This window comes from Lutjanus erythropterus, chromosome 7 (genome assembly GCF_056507025.1).
Source record: "Lutjanus erythropterus isolate fLutEry1 chromosome 7, fLutEry1.hap2, whole genome shotgun sequence".
In the NCBI taxonomy this organism is placed as follows: Eukaryota; Metazoa; Chordata; class Actinopteri; order Lutjaniformes; family Lutjanidae; genus Lutjanus; species Lutjanus erythropterus.
Genome location: NC_139323.1, coordinates 25,961,906 through 25,985,745, shown reverse-complemented (window position 1 = coordinate 25,985,745; position 23,840 = coordinate 25,961,906). Strand labels below are relative to the sequence as shown.

At 39.6% G+C, this 23,840-nt stretch overlaps 1 protein-coding gene across 20 annotated transcripts in view; it reads right to left on the bottom strand.

Moving 5' to 3' along the window:
- The window catches only part of adgrl2a (adhesion G protein-coupled receptor L2a), a 126,828-nt gene that overhangs the window by 87,678 nt on the left and 15,310 nt on the right, over positions 1 to 23,840 (bottom strand). For all 20 annotated transcript variants that reach the window (XM_084723328.1, XM_084723334.1, XM_084723329.1 and 17 more), the window contains exon 2: positions 12,330 to 12,514. In XM_084723328.1, coding sequence (XP_084579454.1) covers positions 12,330 to 12,405 — 76 coding nt within the window. In that variant the 5' untranslated portion in view covers positions 12,406 to 12,514. The remainder of the gene's footprint in view (positions 1 to 12,329; positions 12,515 to 23,840) is intronic.

The window sequence follows — 23,840 nt, the reverse complement described above, 5'->3', positions numbered from 1 at the left end:
ACAATGTATAACACTAGATTTTGGTATAAGCATGCTGGATCCTTACTTAATAATTAGCTCACTGACACTGATGAGGTTTACTCCTTAGGTATTGAACTTTGGTATCTAATGTCACTCAGTATTGACGTAGACGGTGCCATAAAAGCATCAAAGTTCAGTACCCAGCTCTACATTGACAAAAGGCTATCCATTAAACGTTGGACAAACATGTGAGGTAGCTAACCTAATGGTACTACATACCTCATGGTACTGCACCTATCCACAAAGGTGAACTAGTTAGCTAGTTATTATTGAGACATATTGGCCAATTAGCTGTATTATTATCCCATGTATTATTATTATGAGCCTCAAGGGACTCTGACAGACCCTCCACCTCAAAAAGCATTGATGAAAGTGCAGAGGGTGAGGCTAACGCAGCTAATATTAGCCACGCTACAACTGCTGCTAACTTAGCAGCTAAAGGGAAGCACATAAGGGAGTCCCTGCTCTGCTAAGTGGTCCATGGCCTGAAAAATGTTTAAGACCCCTGCTCTAAATCATGACCGACAAAAATGGGGCAATGAGCTAAAACAACTTTATCATTGGCTCTACTCTACTCTACTCTACACTTTAGCAGCCTGCCTTTGGTCAAGCAGCTTTGGAACAAGCTTCACTATAAGGAAAAAGGCAATAAGAAGTTTGAACAAAAGAAGAAAAATACAGAATGTAGCAGTGAAACTCTGTAAGTTAACAAGCTTCATAAATGGGCACTCAGAGTTCCTTCAAAAGGCCCTGGTTCTAAATCCTTTATATTTATGGGCGTAGTTTCACCACCCCTCGTTTACAGGAGCCTCTTCAGGATTTATGGCTGCTCTAAATCAGGATTGAAAGCAAGAGGACAAAGAGGATTCCACTAAGGGCAAGCAGGAATATCTTACATCTGACTCTTGAGAGTGAACTGTAAAATCTGTGAAATCACACGCCTTTGGATTATGTTCTCTTAAGAGAATCTGTCATTACATGTTCTGCAATCAGTTTTCATTGCGTGACACCCAAACCATAACCGCACATTCCTCAATGAGCGGGTCTTTCAACAGCCCTCTCACAATGAAAACGTGATTACATACCCCTCGAACACCTGCAGATTGTTGTTGTTTACATTTGGTATTTCAGCTCATATGGAATGGAAAACTCACGGGCATGAGTCAATGGTTTCATAAATAGCAGTTCTCATAAGACCACTTCAATGCATTCATCCCGCAGTTGTTCTTGTTGCTCAAATCAGAAGATGCACAGGGACTAAATTGCTCACACTGATAAATACATGTAATTAAAGGAAATTTTCAACTTTGATACATTACTAGTATGAAAAACACAATACTCAATACCTCTTTCAATGCCATAGCAAAAGAAAAAACACTAATACATGTAATAGGACAACCTGTATACAGAGCTGGTACAGCAAAAATCACTGAACACTGTCTGGTTTAGGTCAAATTTCAGTATTGAAACGATATTTCCCATACGATAAATGGTAGCGGTATTGATCGATACTGAAACAATACTGTAGGGATAACTATTGGTGTATTCATAAAATACTAACAATAATATGTTTGATAGATCATCATCAGTAATATGGATATAATGACTAAATGAGTAAGGGCAAAAAAAAGATGAATAGATGCACGATATTGGTGTAAGAAAATATCAACACACGTCATTATTGTGATTTTATGTTTCGTAATACTGAATCAATTCTAAAAAACACAATGTTGTGATATCTGGATACATGCAAAGATTTTTTTTAGCTCAGATTTGATAAATACCGTGATGTGTTCTGACAGATTTTGTAAATTAGAAACAAAATAGCAATATACCACCTTGCTTACAGAACTGCACTATATTGAATCATAACCCCTGTATCATGATACGTATCATATTGCCACAGTGCAGCTGTTTTGCCAGTTATTGTGATGGTGATATGATTGATGATTAGTGGGAATGATCATTTTTCCATCACTATTTTCATTTTCATTGACCAAAAAAAAACCTATTAAAATCACAATGATGTGACATTTGTTGCAGCCTGTATCAAACAAACATGTTTTCTTACGTCTGGAGAACAACATTCATCAGCCGGAGCATCTCTGCAGCACTACAACACTTCATTATAATGCTGTTTTGTCACACGCTGTTTTATCAAAAAAAAAAAAAAAAAAAGCAGCTTCTGCAATTTGGATATTAATAGGATATTAATTCGCAATATTGCAACTTTTATAATATTTTGTTTAATTGCGCAACCCTGATAACAGTTCAGGTAGAAGAATCAGTTAGTTAGTTCAGAAAATCACATCACTTTACTATAAGGCAGCCTTTAAAACTAGAAAAAGATAACAAAGCCACATCACCATATAATGATATCCAAAATTTAATACCATATCTAGTCTCATATCACGATAGCAATATAGTATCTATACATTCCCCACCCTTACTTTTGACAACCTTATTCACAACAGTTGGCATCAGTCTCTAATTCAAAGAAAGAACTCAGGCCTATATGGATAACGAGTGAATATTTCCATGCTGCACTCCATGTGACCTGAATGCTGCAGTCTAATCATCTTAAAATTCCCCAGCATTACAGTAGCAAACAGGAAACCAAGCTACACTTGGCCTTTGACCGGCTGAGCTGGTTCATTTGTCTGGCGTGAGGTGTACATGCTGGTTCCTGTCTGAAATACCATCTATGCCGGATAATCAAAAACATTCTCCTCATCTGCCCCTTCCAGACAGCACTTCATCAGCAGTACTTGCGTGCGGTCTGCCTGCAGTCCTTGATGTCCACTGCACACGCTCCAGCAACATAGAAATATTAAAGAACTAAAGAGCCTGTGCTATTTCTGTTATCGTACGGGTAGCTTTAGGTATTTTCTCAATGCACACGCCTTTTTGAGCTACATATACCAGAACCCTTTGAAATCGAATCCTGCAGCCAACACGACTTAAAGCCACTTTCTCATTCCACCACAACAAGAAACAAATGCAGAACACAAACTCAAACAAAAAGAGAACTTTAAAAACGGAGGCATATCTCTGACAAATCGCAGGCTGCTTATACAGAGATGCCCACATACTGCTATAGTCACATCTGCCACGGCCAGATCAGAGACAGCCAACAAAAGCACAAAACAATAAATGTTCCATGAATAATAGGTCTTTGGTTATAGACCACTGCACTGGAGATTGATAAGTCATATTTGTTTTTGTCTGTCTCTGCGATTCAGACAGGAGACTCGCTGGTGTTCTCAGAGCATGTTTTGTAGATTGTTTGGGATATACTTGTTAGGGGCCCACATGTTTCTACCTGGGCAAGAACAAAGTGAGACAAAGCATGACGGTAAAATCCAAGTCTGATAGGGACATGTGGGTAGATGACTAATCTAGGGTACCTGAGATCCCACCCAGCGAGGGCCCAGTGGGACCCATGTGAATGCCCATTATCCACAAAGATCAGCAGTGAGAATGACGGGAGAAGGTAGGTTTCACACTAAGTCTGATGCTCTGTCACGCTGAACCACTCTCCTCGACAAGTCTGAAACCCAATTAAGGACCATGTTAGAGGTTGAGCGCCATGCAGAGAAACACAGTCCTGTTGTTTTGTGTGAGAAGTCCGTCACACTCACACCTTAATTAAACAAATAACCACAACCTTGCAAGATAAAAAAAACTCTTTGCTTATGGTTTGCAAAGGAAAAATAGCTCAGGAAGCTTGAAATAAGTGAGAATTTGAGCAATAAATAGCCCCATAAAATATCATTTTAAGTCCCCCCACTATAAGTAACACATGGAGGAGAGTAATTGGAGTTGAAACAAGGCACCGTGTCTCCTGTCTGAACTGCCGTATCGGTGTCACGGCCGAGATCCTGCCATGAGTTATGGACGGCGACAGCACACAACAAACTAATGATGCTTCCCAAGGTTATCTGTGCATAAATAACCATTAAGAAAAACGCTGATGCAGCAGCCCAAACACACGCGCACACACCTATCATGGGCAGCGAGGATGGTGTTAAAAACATTTGGCAAGGGCAGTGAGGTAATAATTATTCAGTTTCATACATTTTGGGTTAGTGGAACATCTTTTAGCTGCCTCAGTAGCCAGGTGAAGGGTGGATCTGCATTTGGGTGGAAGGGAGGAGGGTGGCAAGATGTCAAGAGCTTCGCCATGCTCTTGCATGACAAACACCAACCTGGAGCCAGCAGTGACAAAGCCCTAATCCAGAAAATCCCTCCTTCCTTTGCTGAAAATCCTAATGAGGATTTGAAGAGCTCGGCAGGGAGGAGACCCAGGGGCTGTGGTTACACCTTGCCACTGCTTGCTCTCCCAGTCATTGTCTCCTTATCTCCTTATTGGCCAAGCCTGGCTGGCGATGAAAGAGACATGACAGCATGGTGGGCCTTCGTACACAGGCCCCACGCCTGCCTGGCTCCGTGGGAAGCCAGATTCCACAGTCTGCCGCAAACAACCAGGATGACATCAAGCGGGAAGTGGAAAGACAAAACCAACAGAAGCTGTTTACTAAAGAATCGCGAGACAAAGGGAAACTCACCCCTTTAGCCTTAACTGTTTTATAGCTGCTTCCAATATGGAATAATTTGGGAGCTGTAAAAGCTTAATAGGCGTTTCATGAAATAATCACCGAAGAAATTATTTGTTTCTGTTAACAAATTAGCTATGGGCCAGCCTTTTCAAAGTACCTTAAATACCAAATTAAGTGGTCAGGGAACAGGAGTGTGGCGACGCAGTGGGGTACTATTCTTTTCCACAGACACAACTCTGGCACAAATTAGTGCATCAAAAGAATAGGCCTACTGCCCGTGGTTCCACAAATGCTTACTTGACAGACATTATTTTGATGTTTTCTTTTTAACATAACACACACAAGCAAAAGCTGCTGAGAAAGAGGCCCCTAGTGGGGAGTATGAAAAGCAGACTGTCAGTAAGCACAGTTACCTGTAGTGTCTGTCCTCTGAAGAAAAAGCTTATAATATCAGGATGTATTCTTTACCTGGTTTGATTTACCTGTTAGATACCAATCTGCTTTCCATGACAATTATCAGCCAATTATCATTTATATAAAGCCCTTTTTTACACTCTACAGTAAACCCACTAACACCCACTAATACCTGGCTTTTGTCTTCAATAGGAAAAGGTACGATCGGCTTTCACCCTTTAGTCACATGACTCTGCAGAAGTCACAGATATTTATCAGCTCCAGGTCTGATTGACAGTAAGGGAAACATGACACCCCGATGGACATGAGAATTTTGCCCCTTTTAGGTGGAGGAAATGAAGGCTTGTCACAAACATATGCGCTGAGTTTGTAACCGCTTGAAGTTTTTTTAATTACTACTGATTCGAGTGTCTGAACAGTAAATTAAGAGTTTATTTCCTATAAATTCTTCACAATAGTTTCCTTCTTATTTTGTTATCTAAAAGAGTTTACTATGAAGCAGCAAAATCAGGAAATGTTGTTTTTTTTCATCAGCTGTAACTTAACATGACTCCTCTCCAGATAAAAGCAAACATGACACAGTAAAATGAAGCAGATACCTGAAAGTACAAACAGTGACGCAGGAGAGAAACTAAACTTCAAACCACAGAGATTCAGTTAGAAGCTACAAAATTTCTGAGAGCTGAATACACAAACTTTTAAATAACTCTTTCTCTCTGCTCTCCTGTACAGACATGAGCTGAGTCTCGGCTTTCCAATGCACATTAGAAAAAAACACAGAAAAGCAAACTCAACTCTTGGCCATGGGAAAAGAGTTAATTGACTATGTTAGTGGGTTTAGGCACATTATAAAAAACATGTGTGTGGATAGATGAAAATTAGAATCGGCTAACTAGAGCAAATGGGTGGTGGCACAGCACCTGGGAGTTGCTGGATCCTGTTCTTGCAGGTTCTGGCTCACATTAAACCCTAGGCTTTTGCTTCCAGTAATTACATTTCAGAACACCTTGATTGTCTATTTCTCTCCATTCACTTTGAGATGAAGGCTTTAAGTCTCCTCTCTTTTCCTTTCACTTGCCACAAAAAGAGGACTTTTAAAGGTGCCCTTCCCTGTTGCCCTTGAGAAATCTCAAGTACTTCAAACATTTCAAGCTTTGAGGTGAAACAATGGTGCGGTTTCAGGGTGTATGCAGGGAACAGAAATTCTCTGTGTCAGACTTGTTCTCACAAGTTTTGCCACTGAAATGCAGCTTTTATATCATGGGAAACTCTTTATGTACCCTTAACCTCACAAAGCATCACAGACCCGACAGTAATGGAATGACAACATTCAATCTAGAGACAGAAATTGTTTTTAAATCATTGTTGCATAAAACCTCCATGACCTACTTAACACTGCTTTGCTTTTATTCAGAGGTGGCAAAAGCACACACCTTCTTCTTCACATGTCTCTGAAGGACATTTCTACTGTCTGCTTTGGTGCAAAGCCAAATGATTTGACTACTAAATTTTCATTTATTCTAACTTTAAATAAAATTAAAAAACAAAAACAAAACTGACAATAATAAACATAAACTTTGCTCCAAAGTTCAATCAGCTTTCACAGAAATCAGAAATCAAAGCGTGGTCATTTGGGTCTAAAAATCAATCCTGCAGTGCTAAAAAGCCTCTCACAGGGAATTGACAGACTCACCAGACACCTTTCCTCCACACTTGAGTCTCCCTCTCTGTGTGTTTCGTCTTGTTACATTGTTTTCATCTTGTTACTTCTGTTGTGCTTGTACGTGACACACACTGATGGATACAATGAGGAATCATCATATGTGATGTTGGGAACGTGGTGTGTCTGACTGTTTTTGTACTTGATGATGACTTATTAGCCTGATGGTTTCTGAACACACTAGTGAACGTCTCTTAACTTTTTTGCCATGTAAATGCATTTATTTTGTATTTTCTCTACTGTTTTTTCTCACATAGGGTTTTTTTTTTTTTTTATCTTTTTTTATTGCGTTTGCGAGTTTGAGAAGTGTTTGTACATTGTTCCTTCCTATTCTACTTATATAGGGCTCTTTTACATATTGTTAAGTTTGCAAACTATAAAGCCAATAATGTCATATGATAAAGAAGAAGAAAAAAAACAACTCCTAAAAATCATTCTCTATGACAATACAGTTTCATACCAGTTTATCACACTTAAGGCGGGATGCAAATATCAGACAAATACTAGAGAAATGTAACACAGACACATGTTCTGCTAATATATTCTGGCACTCTGTCTCGCATGTTGCAAACTTTGCCCTCTCTACCTCTTGACACAGAGTCGTCTCTAATTCTGCTTCACTGTAATTCTGACAATCTTTGGGAGAGCCTTTGAAGAGAGCGTGCGGCTGAGCGAGGTGTCACTTGTTATTCTGTCACTGATACGGGCAAAATCCTTTCAACGCCACCTGAGTCGACTAAATTATTTTGGAAGACATGTGTGAGCCAACTGAACCATGTGTTGCAAGAGAAAATCACTACAGTTTTTACATTTTGCAAAAAAAAAGAAGGAAAAAAAAAAAACATTATTGCTTCATGAATTACACTTTCACCTCATTTCTGTTGGGTTGCTATGGTGACGTCCGCAGAGGACACCAGTAGGACAAAAGGAAATAAACCTGCTGCTTCAAAGAAGATCACGCTGAATGCCAGAGGGCAAACTTGTGTTGATGCAAACAATATCAAAGCAGGTCAGAGTAAAGCACACTGATTAAAGTGCTAGACGGCGATGTCTTTTACATCCTGACCTGTCTCCCCTGCCTTAAAATGGTCAATTCTGTTAAAAATGACTTATTGAATAAATGTTATGTTGGAGTATTGAATAAAACACAGCTTCAACATAAAATGAGCCCTGTATGAAGCTGGTAAACGCTGAAATGATCAAATATGGTGCTTTCATAAACTATTTAATCAGTTTTAAAATAAGTAAATAGACTAAAAGTGGCACTCCAACAATTCAGTATTTCCCTTCCATAAGTCAGAGCAGCTTGACAGAGAGACAGAGAGAGATTTTTAAAAAATGTCCAAATCGATGCAGCAGAAACAAAGATATCCTGTCCTTAAGTCCCTGTGGGTCAAGCTCCAAATAAAACTGCTTCCTTCATGCAACTCAATAACATCTTCTGTTACACTGCCTGATGAACAGTGGTGGGATGTAACTACGTACATTTACTCAAGTACTGTACTTCAGTTCAAATTTGACTGAAATACTTGTACTTTAGTTCAGTATTTCCATTTTAAGCAACTTAATGCTTCTACTCCACTTCATCTCAGTGGCAACTTTTTACTCCACTACATTTGACAGCTTTAGTGACTAGTTACTTTTCAAGCTTCCTTTCAGGGTTCATTTATTTATCATTTTACAACACAGGGTTGTATAATGAAATGCTAGTTGTAGCCCTCTTATGCCACTCACTAACGAAAATTTATAGAAATAGATGGCCAAGTAATACGACATAAAAAGAAACTATTTTAAATGGAGTGTGGAGAATTAATTCCTCTGTACTCTGGTACATTAATATTTCAGATTACTGATTACAATCCAGTGAAAACCATGTATCTCCACACCTGGTGATTCTGAGTTTATTTTTGTTAACTGAAGAATATAGTGTTCCTTTATGGGCTGAGAAAATTCTGCTTCTTAAACTCAATAATCCCTCATGGATTAGCTGGAAAATGCATTATCACAACACTGAAAACAGAGCCGACTTTTTGAAGACAAGTGGTTCTCACAAGACAGCGACAACACAAACATGATGTATGATCTTAAATATGACGCACTGCTGTAGATTAAACTACCCAACAGTATATAAAGTAGTTCAAATCAGCTCACCCTTAAATATGTGCAGCAGTACATAAGTACCGTTTTGGTACATAAGTAAGTTTTACTAATAATACTTGAATACTTTTACTTAAACAATGTTGTGAATGCAGGACTTTGATTTGTAGTGGATTATTTTCAGTGTTTTATTAGTGCTTTTATTTAGGGATCTGACTACGTCTTCCTCCATAGCCATAAAGGACATGATAGAATTGTTGTAACAAGCTATGAATTACCATTTAATTCCATAATGAGTAAACCGACCTTGATGTGTAAATTTGGTGCCTCTTAATAAAACTGGGGTCAAAATGTAGAATTTTCATGTAAAACTGCGACCACGCTTGAGCTCCTGTCTCATATCATCATGCCTATATCGATATTGATATTGATTACAGTATCTGTGTCATAACATGATCCTCCTGGGCTTTTGCAGGATTACGCATATATACTGGGAGAGCAGTGGCTCAAATTTACGTTCTGAGATTGCCAAACAATCACAGTGTATAAAACAATAACAAAATAATTATTATGGCTTCAGCAGTTGCACCATGACTGCAAATATATGGCAACAATAGCTGCTTACAAAAGATATCTCCACAGTGCTAGTTTTTTTTTTTTTTTTTTGTATTGACTGGAATAAATCACAGCAGAGAATAACAGTTAATTCCATGTACATATCATTAGGTTCAAAAGCTCTAGGCCCTTGGGTTCCTTTGATGTGTATTAAACTGTGCCATGTACAGTGTGTATATATATACATATATATATAGCATAATTAAAAAAATAACGCAAATCAATTTCAGAATCTAATCTCACTGACTGGCTGTATACAAGCAGGTTTTCAGGGTTAAGATGTGAAGAAAATAAGGAAAATGGGAGATGAAAGGCTTGAAATGGCAGTGAGTCAGCTGAGCAAATACAGATCACAGACGTGTATACATGTGGACACGAGTCCAGCCGATCAAATGTGGAGGAAGAGATATGTATGTATAGAAGGAGGTCACAGGAGGAACACCATCCCCCACTGCTAGACTTTCTATCTTGGCTTCTTTCGTAAAGCGTGAAAGAAAAAAACAAAAAACAACAAGGTGGAGAAAAAAAAACGAACTTAAACTATTTACAGCATTCCACTAACCCATTTAATTCAATTATAAAAATGCATTAAAAAGATATTAGGGGTAGACGCAGTTTAATGAAGCATGTTTACTTGGGGATATTGTTTGTAATGAACTGTTTCTGGACTGATCTCTGCGACTGAGATGGGAAATGGGAAGGAGGTGAGGGCGGAGGGGAACCAACAAGAGGAAACTGTGAATGACAAATGTCATTAATAAATGGGTTTATTCCTTCATTTTCCCTGATTTGGAGTAAGCATCTCCTCATGTATCATGGTCACTTCTTACTCCCGCTGTTTGCCCGGGCGACTGTTTAGACAGCCATTTGGCAACTTTGGACGTGGCTTACAAATACTGGTAGTCGCAGGACAGTTGCTTGTTTAGTTATAAGTTAGTTATAAGTTATTTAAATGCATGATAGTTTAGCTGTTGCTGTCGAGTCCGTCCACCACGCCGACAGTGAGTGAAGGAGAAATTTAAAATCAAAATCACATGATTGATGGAGTTTCTTTAGCCACTTCACATACAATACCAGACACTAAGTGGGTGAAATACAGAAAAATACAAAAGAAGAGCGAGAGAGAGTGAATTCAAAGATTCAATCTCAAGTGGGGGACGATTCAATGGCGGTGTGCAGATTCTGTAAGTGTGAAATACGTGCACATCATGCAGATCTTGTTCAACATGCCAGCACTGATGAACATAAAAGAAACGCAGCACCGTTCTCGTCAAAGAGGCTTGCGAACTACAAAAAAAAAATCTGTTTAGCCTTTTCAGCTACAATCACTTGGCAAGTTCCTGATATGCAACTCTTTTACTTTCACTCATTTGTTTATTCATTCCTCATTTTTTGTTGGCCAGTTGGTTTTGTTCAAGAGTTAAAAAGAAAAATGTACTTACAAGCTACAGTATTTCATACATGTATATACAAGCTAAATTGATGGAGAGCGATGTCACTTATTTTGGGCTTGTTTCCATGGACCTGGCTGCTTGTTTCTCTTGTGTGATCTGGCAACAAGGAGTCTCATGACTAGGGTTGGGCACCGAAAGGCAGAGCCAATATGGCACCGGTTCCAATACTATCACATCCCCTTTGGCGGTTACACCCTGACCAACTATTAAGTGTTAGAAGTGTAGCATCAAGATCCCTCACTGGCGACCCACCCTTCAAACGCTGCCAAATGATTTCTGTGGAGCGCCTGCCGAAACCAGAGGCACCGCAACCGGTGACGGAAACTCTCTGGGGGGGCAGCTATCTTTCCCGCCCTCTCAACTGGTTTACTTATATACACCTCGGCCCTGAAATTCAAACTCTTATCATTGCACGAGGTTTCTGTGCCAACATATGTGGAATACATATGATTATATACAGATACTTTTAAGTGATTTCTGTGACCCTCTGAATTTCCTTAATCCACTGAGGCGCATGGCGACCACACACTCCTCAAGTTTCACACTTCTTATATGAAAGATCAAATCCAATCCAGATGATTCGTGAGAAACACATATGGTAACATACTGTATACTGTGGCGGCGTGCCTCGCTCCGGTGTAAATTAAGCATCTTGAGAAATCATTACCTTTGAAACTTGAATAAATAATCCTATATTATTGAGTTTCTTAAAAATCAATAAAGCAGATATGGTGAACAGTTGGCTTGAGCTTTAACAGTTGGCACCAACAAACCAAATCTGTAATGGCTCTTCTGATATACCGTACTGAATAGATGCCAGCTTTAGTTTATTCTACCAATCCAGTCATCAAATATCTGAGTAATGCACCTCGAGTCCTGTGATTAAACACTAACATGTTAAGGATACAGTTTATGAGATATGGTTTGGATGCATAAATCTTGCAATTACGATACAGCTGAGAGTGATTTAATCAAAGCTAAATGCACTATGATTAAAACACATTCAGGCTTTATATTTTTCGAGGTGTGAAATCTGTGTATGCCTGCCATGAGACAGAACATTTTAGCGAGGAATTTACAAATGGATCCAGCTCTGATGCCACTGGGAACAACTGACGCTTTCAAGCAGAAAATCTCAGACAAATCACAATTTACCAACTAATGAAACCACTCAAGATTATCCCCCATCCGCCTGTGCCCACTGTCCTCAGAGCTGCATTACTTACACAAGCTCTGCCTGCACTCAGAGGAGCAGCTTTGGCATGAGACACAATTTCACTACTCTTGATATATTCCTAAATAAGACAATAGCAAAAGAATATACTCAGGCAGTGGCTGTCATTGAGCCTGAAACAATACTCGTTCAAAAGATGCTTTATAAATCCTGACATGAGAACAAATTGGTATGTTTTTAGAGAAAGCAAAGACGACAGTTTCGTGTGTACTTACCCTCTGTGGAGTGCACTTGGGCTAGCGTGATGAGAAACCAGCAGAAGGTGTGTAGTTTCCACAGGGAGCATGCCATGGCGCCTGGCGTTGATGGTTTGTGGCAGGTTTGTGTTGTGATTAAAAGGTTCTGATTAAAAAAGTCCAAGCCGCCTGGTCTCAGAGATGCTCATCATTGATCCTCTCACCTGTGGAGCAGACCGAGAGAGACGTTCAGTCCAGGGATTAAATTTATTCCACGTGGTGGGAGATCTGTCCCCTTGTGATTTTACAGAGGAATTCAGCCTGTCACACTCTTCTCGCCAGCCACTCAGTGTTGCATTTACATTGCACTGCAGAAATGTGACAATCCTTAAGCTGTGAAATGCTACAAACCCACGTAAGCCAGTAAAATAAGCCCAGAAGGTCAATAATCCTGAGAGGGGAAATCCCTTAATGGTAGCTGATGCTAAACATTTCAGTGGCGGGGAGGTGGAGCAGGGTGGGACCAGCAAACACATTAGACACACCCTGTCCATCTCATCATGACCTATAGCAAGTAGTGAAAACCTTATCAGAGCTGCGTCAAACAAGATTTTCTTTACCTGTCACAAAGAATATATTTAAACCTTTCTGAGCATTTTTAAATCTTTAAATTAAAGAAATAATAATTAAAGTAATTAAACTATTTAGCACCAAACTTTTAAAGTATCTTAAAACTAAGAAAACTTCAATTTACTAATCTGGTATTAACTTTAAACTAACACTTGAGGTGCTTTAACTTTTAAAATATCTGCATTTTTGAGATGATTGCACAAAAAATAATCACGTTCCTGGAAAAATGTTTGCACCTCTTGATAATTTGGTGAACTATTTTTTCTCAGAACAGAAATCACAGCTTCACTGCAAAACCATCAAGAGTAGACTAACTGATGTTTAGCTAGCTAGCAAGCAATGTAAATTAGAAAAAAAAACTTATTAACTAACATTCTTTTAGAAATATTTTCTATGTTATTGTTAACTATTTAGCAAGCTGGCAAACAATATAACAAAAAACTTAATTAGTTAACAAACCATTTAATGTTTTGTTTTCTTTTTCACTAGGCAGCAAACGATGTAACTTTTTAAAAGAAATGTTTTTTCTAGCTAACAAACGATGCAAAGTTTTAAGGAATACAAAGCAGAAGAATGTCGTAATTTACTTATTTATCTATTTATTTTAATTTGGGTTAGCCAGCATCTCCATATTGATTCAATTTAATTTTATATTGGTTTAAATCACTAAAGAGATGAGTTTTTAACTGTGCAGCAGAGCTCTGCTTGATTTTAAATCTGGATTTACTTATCTTAGATTAAATTAATCTTTGTTGGTGCAGTCAAAGTGATATATCAGAAGGGATTTTACTACTTAACTTAAAACGCTGCACCTTTACATTTGTCACTCTGTGCAATTCTTATTCCTAGAGAGCAAAAATGCACTCAACTTTCCACAAAAGTTGCATCAGGAACTGAACAACTGTAAATTGACTCTACATCAAAAGTCCACGACGACATGGCGGAAATGTTAAATTAACTGACAGTTACATTAAATGATAAAATTATCCATAGTAATAGCTCAGTGAACATTAGCCAAAAAGCTTCTCATCCTGCTATAGTCATATTGGTTTGCATTAGCTTGGTTGTTGTCTGAGTAATCAATGGAAAAACGCTTATTTCATGCTAGAGGTGCATATATATATATATGCAATGTCTTGATTAGTCAATTACTAATGTTATTTAAGTTGTTGGAAAGTCTACATGGCCAATTAAGCATGCATGTGGAAAACCGTGCAAGTAGCTCAGTCACATTTACTTGAATACATAAAGAATTATCTACATTATGGTGTTATTTAAGTTGAATTTCTTACCACTGGCATTTCACTTCTGCTTTAGCAAAGCTTCTAAAGTAACTACTTCTGTTTGACTGATATTTTGTGACTCTTTCCACCCCCGCGCCCACGACAAACAAACAAATAAACACCACCGAGCAAATGGTCACTTCTCTCTGTTGTGACTGACCACAAACCACCTTATCTCTCCAGCCCCTTCCTCCCCCCCCCCCACCCCCTCCCTCTGCCTTACATCTATCCAAACCAGAATTCCTCTCTCCCTACCTCATCCATACCTGTCCCTCTAGTACTAGTCTGTTTGAATGTTTGTTTTTGCTCTGTTTCGCTACAAAAGCAAATGGCCTCCTCCCTGTCATGGATACAGTGCTGAGGCTGTGTAGGGTGAAACCTAATGCCTACCTGCGCGCCCAGGCATGCGTTTCACACTTCTAACGGCTCCCTTTTGTCTGTGTGTTTACACTGCTGGGCTAAGCTCAGTCCTCTCACTCCCATGAACCATTAGCACATTCACCATGGGATATGGCATCACTCCGGCAACAAGGCACACAGGACCCCATTAGAAACTGTTTTTTGTCTTCTTTTTTAGCACATTCAAAAACAACACTGCATTTTTTTTTTCTGTGTCTGCAGCCTGCAACTGTTTGTTAAGATTCAAGGGGCTGAATGTTATCCATCATACTAGCAGCTAACAAGAGAACTCCACTGGAAGACGGTGAGGAATTCTGTTTGTCATCTACAGTCAGAGCTGCACAAATCAGCTGCTGCTGGCTCCTCCACACTGGAGAATATCTGCGGCCTGAGGAGTCTTTGATCTATTTTGTCTGAGATCTCAGACAGTGTAATAATTCATCACCTAGAAAACATGCGGAGCGCACACATTAGCCAACAAAGTTATAATTAAGCCTGCCATAATCAGCTCATCTAGTATGACATTACGCCTCACCTGAGACCTCTAATTTTAGAGCCATTTAAAGGAGGTTAACAGGAGCACAGAACACGCAGCCACAGTGTATTTAGTTCCAATGGAATAATATGCAGTCATGAGACTCGACAAATGAAAGCTGATCACTGCGACCAAACATATTGGATTCCAGCAAAACCCCAACCCTTGTCTTTTCGCTGATCAGTGCAAGAGGCACGAATTAAATTTATCAGGCAAGTGGCAGCAAATAATCAGCCTACACTGAAGGTCCATACAGGATAATGAGGCCTTAAGCTGATTGTCTCCACAATAATGCTGCATAGAGAGCATATAGGCTTAAGGATCCGTGCGCACAAAGTCTTACTGTTAGGTCCACTTAGTGAGAAAGACAAAACTCGGATCACACACACGCACATTTACATGAGCTGAGATCTGAGGGATGATAATCCCATTCTGTCATTATATTGTCATGCGCAAAATAATTTACTGAGAAAACTCAGATTAATCAACAGTTGGGCTAAGGCAGGACTCATCAGCGTTTCTCAGGCCATGGACACCTCAGCTCATAAACACACAGAGCAGGAGCCGCTTACCACATGAATATTTTGGGGTTCTCTCTCATTTGTTCTTACCCGTAGCATGACTAATGTTAGCTACATTAGCTTCACCCTCCGCATTCAGTGGTTTCTGAGGTGGAGGGTATGTCAGAGACTCTTGCGCAGGAAGTAAGAAAACGATTAACTGTGGCTCACAATAGTGTCTGAACACGCGGGATATTAATACAGCTAATTGACCGATAGCTTTCAATAATATGTAGCCAACCAGTTCGACACTAACTAGGTTAGCTAATTCACATGACCGGACAAGGATTCAGGGGTAGCTCTTTTTCAGTGCTGTGTAAATTAAATGTTTTTTTATGAATAGAGTGATTTATCTTTGCTTATTATAGCAAAGTCGCAGGTCCCCTGTTGAAGACCCAGGGACTAAGGTGCTTACATGGTTCACAGTAACCACAGTAATAATGTTTACATGAGTAAAATATATAAGTTTAGTAAAGACCAACTCATACTGGACTTTTGGTCTAGATGCTGATGCCGATATTGGGGAGTTAAAAAAAATCTGACATCAATATATTAGTTTATATTCTTTATTCATACATATATGTAAAAAATCCGAATGGACATCAGGCTACTGTACAGTAAGCAATTCAACTTTTATGGGTATTTTTCATAATTCTAAGTAATTATACAAAAAAAATACAACAATTTGACTTCAGTAGAGCTGCCAATAAAACTAAAATTAATAATTGCATTTGCATTATATTCTGTAACAAAATATTGGACAACATATGCACAGATACCGATAAAGCTATGTTAGTTCAATATCAGGCCGATATTATCATCCAAACAATATATCTTTCTGGCCCCCTAAAATGTATGTACAGGCTGGAAATGGAATACAGCAGTAAAATGGAGAGAGATCTTTTACAATAATTGTTCTAAACATCAGATTTCTCCTGAGTAGATCCACCAAGGCTTTATCACTTGAGGAGCTGGTTGTAGCATTAAATTCGTGTCACTGTCACTCAAAAAAAATGAGCTTCATTTTCCCACCATCCCTAACCTTGTCACTCTTTTATCAAATATAGTCCCATTTTGCATCTGGTTCACTCGGTGACCTCTGCGGAGCATGCCCAGAATGAAAACACACTGTGTACGTGCCAAGTGCAATTTCAAAGACTGATGCTGCGCCTCCTCAGCTTATGACCTTGACACAAGAAAAGATAACCTGGTTAAGGTTTTTACATGGTAGTTTCAATAATTGGTGTAGGGCCCTACTCTGGCTGCATTTGAATTATTAGAGTGCACATAAACACAGTGATTTTCTCATCAGAGTTGAGCAGATTAATGCAGTGGATTAAGTGCTTTAGCCTAAACTTGTTTAAATCTGGAAAACACTAAAAAGTCTTCTGTCACATCACATCACCTCCTTAACCTCAAAACTATCAACTCTATCTACTATGTTATTCCTCTACTTTGCAAATCAAACACCATATACCTGAGTGCACCATTAATTACATGTGGAGCAGGTTAAATGCGTGCATTTCGGTATATTTGCGTCCCTTTGGTGGCTGCGGGTGCTCGTGTTTACATATGTAAACAAACTATTATAAGTCTCAGCCTGAGATAACAGTGTTGAATCAATATGATTATTCTTGCTTGCCTGTCATCATTGCTTAGTGTTAAAAAAGAGGCGGCGGCGTGCTCGACAGACCTCCTGTGTCAGAATGTGAAGACAAAGACAAAACGCCTTTAAACAGTTCTGCCTCCAAGGCAGGCAAGACCCCCTACCACGAAAAAAAAAATGCAGAACATAGATCCCTAGTACATGGGGATGGGTGGATGTGTGTTCTGTAAATCGATGATAACAGTCCTATACTTTAATATATTTTGTATCATGCTGTGAGTGTTTAACATGCTGAGACACCAAAGGCGCAGACTGGAGGGAGACTGCCTGACTGCCGTTCTCCTCATTAAACGTGCTGAGGTCTCCCCTCTCAGCTGGGGGTTTCTTTTCTCTCTCCGCCTTGAAACAGAAACCATCGGTGATCATACCTTAGCTTGTTTTTTTTTATTTTTTTATTTTCTTAAATAGCCCTTGACTCGGGGTGTGATCTCAGAACAGGTTTTAACATCTTGTACTGGCGGTTTTGGAGTTTTTACAGGGGCCGGACAGATGATGGAGAGCATCATCGTCAACATGGCTGCTTTTAACGCACGAGACAAATGATCAAGGCAATTTTCTGTGACTGTTAAGCACAGATTGCTAAAATGTCAACAGGCGTCACACTGTTTTGGCTAAATATGAAGTCATTGCAGACAGATGTTGAAGCACTCAGAGAAATGGAGAAGCCACAGGGGCGTGGGCCCGGAGGCTTTAAACATATGTGTGCTTGATATAGTCGCAATACAACAGAATGCTTTATAATCGACAACTGAATGATGAAATTGTGAATTGCAGGAGCTCGGTTGGTCTTCTTAAGAGAAAAAAAAAATAAAGGGCTTAGTAAACGGGAGGAAGGGGGTTATTAAAAGGGAGGGGTGGAGGGTTGATTGAAAAGGACAGTTTGAAATTTGAATGCGGCGGGGGTCTGAAAACAAGAGGCAGATGTGAAAGAATGCCCGGGCTTCTTAGACAAAGGTCCTGGTTGTCCCTCTCTAGCTGTTAGAGGGCCACAGGAGAATAGAAGAAGAGCTGGGCCACAAGGTCTGGGAGAATGGTGGGAAGGGGGGGAGGCTGGAATAAAGGGCCTGGGTGGGGGAGGGGGGGCTCCAGTTACAATAAAAGATTGACAGCTTGCAAGTCTTGCTTGACCCTTGAATTAGCCCCTGAGCTTTCAACAAACCTCAAGAAAGAGTCGGGATGTTAATTGTCACGGGACATCACAGGGATGCAAAGGAAGGGAAATATGGGGCCGGAGATTCACTGAAATGTAAATCAGAACCAACAGACCACCACATGTTGAATGGAGGAAACACATTTGGTTTCTATTGGGTTTTTCCCAACAGCTTCCTCATACATGAATTCATACATACTATAAGACTCCTCTTATCTCTGTTTCTCTTGCCCACTTTGAGGGAAAAAACTGAACTACCTGGGGACCCAGGGCTCAGTCAGAGAACACTCAGCATCAGCTGTGGAGGAAATATATTCCCAAAAGAGATTGTGTTCCTGCTTTGACACTGCTGAAGATGTACAATTTGCAAGCGTAAATCAGAAAATTCGCACTCCAGAGGGGAGAGATTGGGCCGGTGATGGGATGAGTCTGGAGCCCCACTGAGTCAGATATGGGGCAGGGTGGAATCAGAGGCTGACCCCTCTGCTGAGGGGATGATTGAGACTAGCGCAAGGCCAGAGCAGCCGAATGACACCCAACCAAACACTGTGCGACTGCTTGTGCCCCAAACGCGGGCCCTGACCCTGACAGGAGCTCAGCCAGTGAAATACCAGGTCAAACACGCATGCTGCGCAACGGGACAGCGCGGCTGCTTTAGGAGGAGGGGGCCGAGGGTGGGGTGATGTAGGGGATAAAGGAGGGAGAAGGGGGACTACACGAGGGAGAAGCGGAAAACAAAAGAAAAGCATTAGGGATTTTCTGCAGTTGAGGGGGTTTTCTTCGTTAAATCTGTTATATAATAGTTTATAAGAACAATAATACCTCAGCTAGAGCATATTGTAGCCAGAGATGTTTGATTAGAACTGTGATTTATTTTAGGGCAAGAATCTGCTGATACAACACTTATCATAATACAGATGTTACAATTTAATATGTTGCAATAATGTAAGCAAGATGATACACTGCTATTCTTTTAATCTAATTTTAGGAAAGATTTGTCATAAATTAAGCAAAGCTTTTCTGACTTATAATATTTAATTAAATTATTTACTTTTCTTCTTAAGAAAAAACTTTAATCATTGAGTTTTAGAGACCGCAAAAATGTATTTCAAAAATTGTTCACACTGAGCTGTGAACCTGATTCATCATTATTTTGGTACGGATGCAATTAAAATATTATAATTAATAAACATGATTCACTTTCACTTGAGTGAGTTTACTCAACAATTTTTGAAAGTTTACTTTTTAGGAAATTAGAACATTGAAGATAGATAACAACACTGCTATCTATGGTCTGCACTTTACACACAGCATGAAATGAATCATTGCCATGGATCTTTGCAAGTGTTACGACATCACAATACAGTGTTTTTGAGAATCAATACAGGATCACACAACATAATATTGCTATACTCAAGTGTATCAATATCCTCTTACACCCCTAATTTATTCACATCCCTTGTAGTTACACTGTATTGCAGTTATTTATCATTTTCAGGCACCTCACCCATTTCATCATCTGAGAGAGAGTACATAAAAACAATTGTTTTTGAATCTGTGCATCATAATGTCTGGGTTTCATGAATCGTTACCTCGCTCTGATGCAAGCGACACTTTCACAGAGAAAAGCAGTCGTATGCAACAGAGAGCCGGAGCGTGTGACATAAGCGCGGGGCTTGTCATGCTCGCTATTAGTGTTTGCACCATTGATCATTTTTATGAGCCACTCAATTAATCGATTAGAGTACTCCCCACTGGTCAGGACATATGGCTACTAAATAAAGCAATCATGAGCCAAACCCTGGAACACTCCAGCTCATCAATATATTTATGAAGACAAAAATGGAAGTCAAAAACTAATTCATAAGATGGAAAAAAATGTATTTCTGGTTTAGTTTTGAATGTGGGAAAACCATATTTATCACTGAATATCTTCTAATTTAAAAATGTCAATATAAAATAATTTTTTCTGAGTCTCACGTGTTATTTTTCAGCTGTATCCCTAGGCGCTGAGAGCTCCGTTGCCCTCTGCCTGAATATATATTACCTCCATAGCCTCATAATCACTTTAGCAATGCAACAAAAATCCTATTAGTGCTGAAAGATACCTACACCTGTCTGTCCACATGGATTATAGCTCGATGATTTGCCACGGTAACAAAGTTTTAATACAGGTTCCATACATTTTTAGTTGTAATTTTGATGTTTTACTGGGAAGTGAAGTGGATTATCTCAAATGAAATTTCAAAATGTCATTTCCACTTGCTGATAGCACAAAACTATTCCTTTCAGGTCCGTTGAGATAAGAATGATTCAGCCAGGGCCGTTAAACGGTGTCTTTGCCAAATGTTCCTCCGCTTAGGAATTAATAGGCTGACATTAATACTGCAAGATAAATAGGAAGGTCAGGAATGGGAGACCTGCCATTATATGGGCATCTCATGGTGATAGTACCTGCCAATCAAGTCCAATAAGTCCTTGACATGGCATGATTCACCTTGGAATACACAGAGAGAGCATGCAATATGTAGCGTATCCTCCTCTGTCCAGAAACCCAATCCAATTAGTGTGTGCACATAAAATACTTTTAGTCTGAGAGCACATTAGGACACCATAAAAGAAACATTTGTTGTGCGATCCAGTTTAGCCATGGCTAAATTAGTCAAAACAAATCAGGGATTATACAAACTGAGTTCGGCAGTTGGCCAAGACGCTCTCCTGAACTCATCCTCTCAGTTTCGTGTACCATCGTTGCGTTCATGCAAAAATTATACGACGCAATGTCAAGCAGGAGGGACAAAAACATGGCCAACTGCGACTAAGACACAACTATTCAAGGTCTGAGTCATTCATATTGTTTGCATGCTTGAAACTGAATGGGGAACAAATAAACGGTTGAGGTCAGAGATTTGCTCATTGGGGTCACATCCACTGAAGAACTGTAATTGAGTTCGGCAGCTTGCGTAACGTGTTTTATTTGATTTATTTCCTTTGTTTGCGGAAATGGGAGCAAGCTCTTTCTGGACGCGCAGGGACTGGTTTTAGTCTATGATAATAATGTGCTGTATTTACTCGGATATGCACCAGTAAGCAGCTTTTGTGACCCTCCTCCCTCCCGTCCTCCTATCCCTTCAAAATGAGCAGCTGAATGGTTAAAAATCCTGCTCCGTTCTTCTATTAAGGACCTCACCATCAATAATGCACTGTGATCGCGAGGCGTTATTAAACAGGATGATTAATTTTTAAGGTAGTGGGCAGCAACACAAAACATGAAGAAGGTAATGGAGAAGATGACTTGTCAGAGACACATTTAAAATGGAAGTGCAGCAAGTAGGAAAATAATCCATTTATCCATGTCTTTACTCATTTAAGTGACAAGAAACAAAGGAGAACGTGAGCAATTATCTTTGGGACCAAAAAAAAAAGGAGCGAATGTCCATTAACTCCACCTTGAATGAAAGATATGTCATTAAATAAAATCCTTGGCTTACACTGAATGTACAATCCTGATATTGAGTCATAACCTTTTTTGCACAATCCACATCTCAATTGTCTAAAAGCTCCAAAATCCTTCTCCTCTGTGTTTGCTCTGCTTGTTCAGCTACAGCTCCTCCTTTGTGACTGGTATATTTAAAAATGGCTTAAAGATAGCTTTTACCTGGATTCACCCCATCATTGCACTTGCGTCATACACTGTAGTTTTTCTTCTCAGCACACATTTGTTCAAGAAAGCATTTATAAAGATGCTCTGTCTTTGAATATTTCTAAAATGACTCCAAAAAATCCTAAAAATGCACAGGCTCGGAAAGCGGTGACTATGTTTCTCGAGTGGTGGATAATTTTGATTTTTGAAGGGTGCTAATTCTTCCAGATTAGAGGCATTGTGCGTAATGTGGCCGACCTTGGCTCGGTGTCTAATTGAGGCTTTTAACCTTTCTGTGGCTCAGAGGAAGGACAAACACAGCCAAAATAAGGGACACCGCATAATCTCAGTCCTAACAAAAATAGAAAACAGCACGCGGACCGTACCCTTACAGCAGAAGCAATACTACACAAATGATTTCAGCAGTGGAGTGGATCTACTGTAGCCTACTTTATCCCATCCCAGTGCTGCCATATCTATTTTCAATCTCAAAGATGGCATGAATGCCTTTGTCAGACAGGGGAAGCAGCGTATGTCAACCTAAAACAAGGTATAGCTCTGTGTCTCATCAGGAAGCTCAGACAAAAGAAGTGGGTGTAGTCTTTCCTCAATGCAATCACTTGTCAGCCCTAAATCTTCACTCAGTACTGCCCTGACAGATAATGCTGCTTGTTAAACCTGATGAAGGTATATTGGTGATTTTATTTTTTTTTTCCCCCAAAGACACAGAAAATGTCTAAGAGGCACTTAGCTGCTGCTCAGAAATGAACGTTTTACACGCACGGCTGCACAATAACATTTTCTAAACAAAAAATGGAGAAAAGGCATCTAATACCACAGTTATACACAGCAATATACATAGAGAGCATTTAAAGGAGCAATATGTAACAAATGCATGTCCTAATAGTGAGTTGGAGCCATAGACTGTTTATGAAATAGGTTGAAAACCTGCTTAATATACGATCTATAGTTGAAACAAGTTGCTGCAGGAACACTGCAGAAGCACATGATAAGCGCAGCATTGTAACTGACAATAACAAATGACTCCTACACTTTAAGTTGAGCAGCTCTTTATAGCTATTGATGTAAAGCTAAGCCCGTTATCCTGAAAACAAGCCCATTGCTCAGAAAAAACACGCTCTGGAGTTGGAGTTTAGCAACTGCCTGCCGTCTGTTTGTCATTAACATACTGCTCAATTTAACTGTTACAAACATCTACTCCTTCTAAAAGATTATTAATGACTTCTTAGGACTCCTTAGGGCTCATAAACAGACACTAACTCATTCGGCAAATATTCTGCTTTGATTTAAAACTCTAACTAATGTGAAATGGGCAAACAAAAACTCAAGTTCAGGACAGGAATAGAAATTTCAAAGGAGGACACCATGGCTGCCGCACTGTTGCCAGAGTAGTGAATATTTCAACTTAGCACGCTTCCTTAATCTCTGATGAAATGTCGTGGCCATTTTATGATTTATTACAGTAAAAATATTACATATTTCTTCTTTAAGTTGCTTTGAATTTCTAGGCTGCATCATTAGACCTCCTCGCGCAGTTTCGGTGTCACTACTCCTTGCCCTCTCCCCAAAGAGAGAAAGGGAGAGGACAGTTTTGGGGCTGAGCTTCTGCACAGTGTTCATTAGCATAACATCAGCCTTGTGTGGGGGATTGTGATGCAAACAA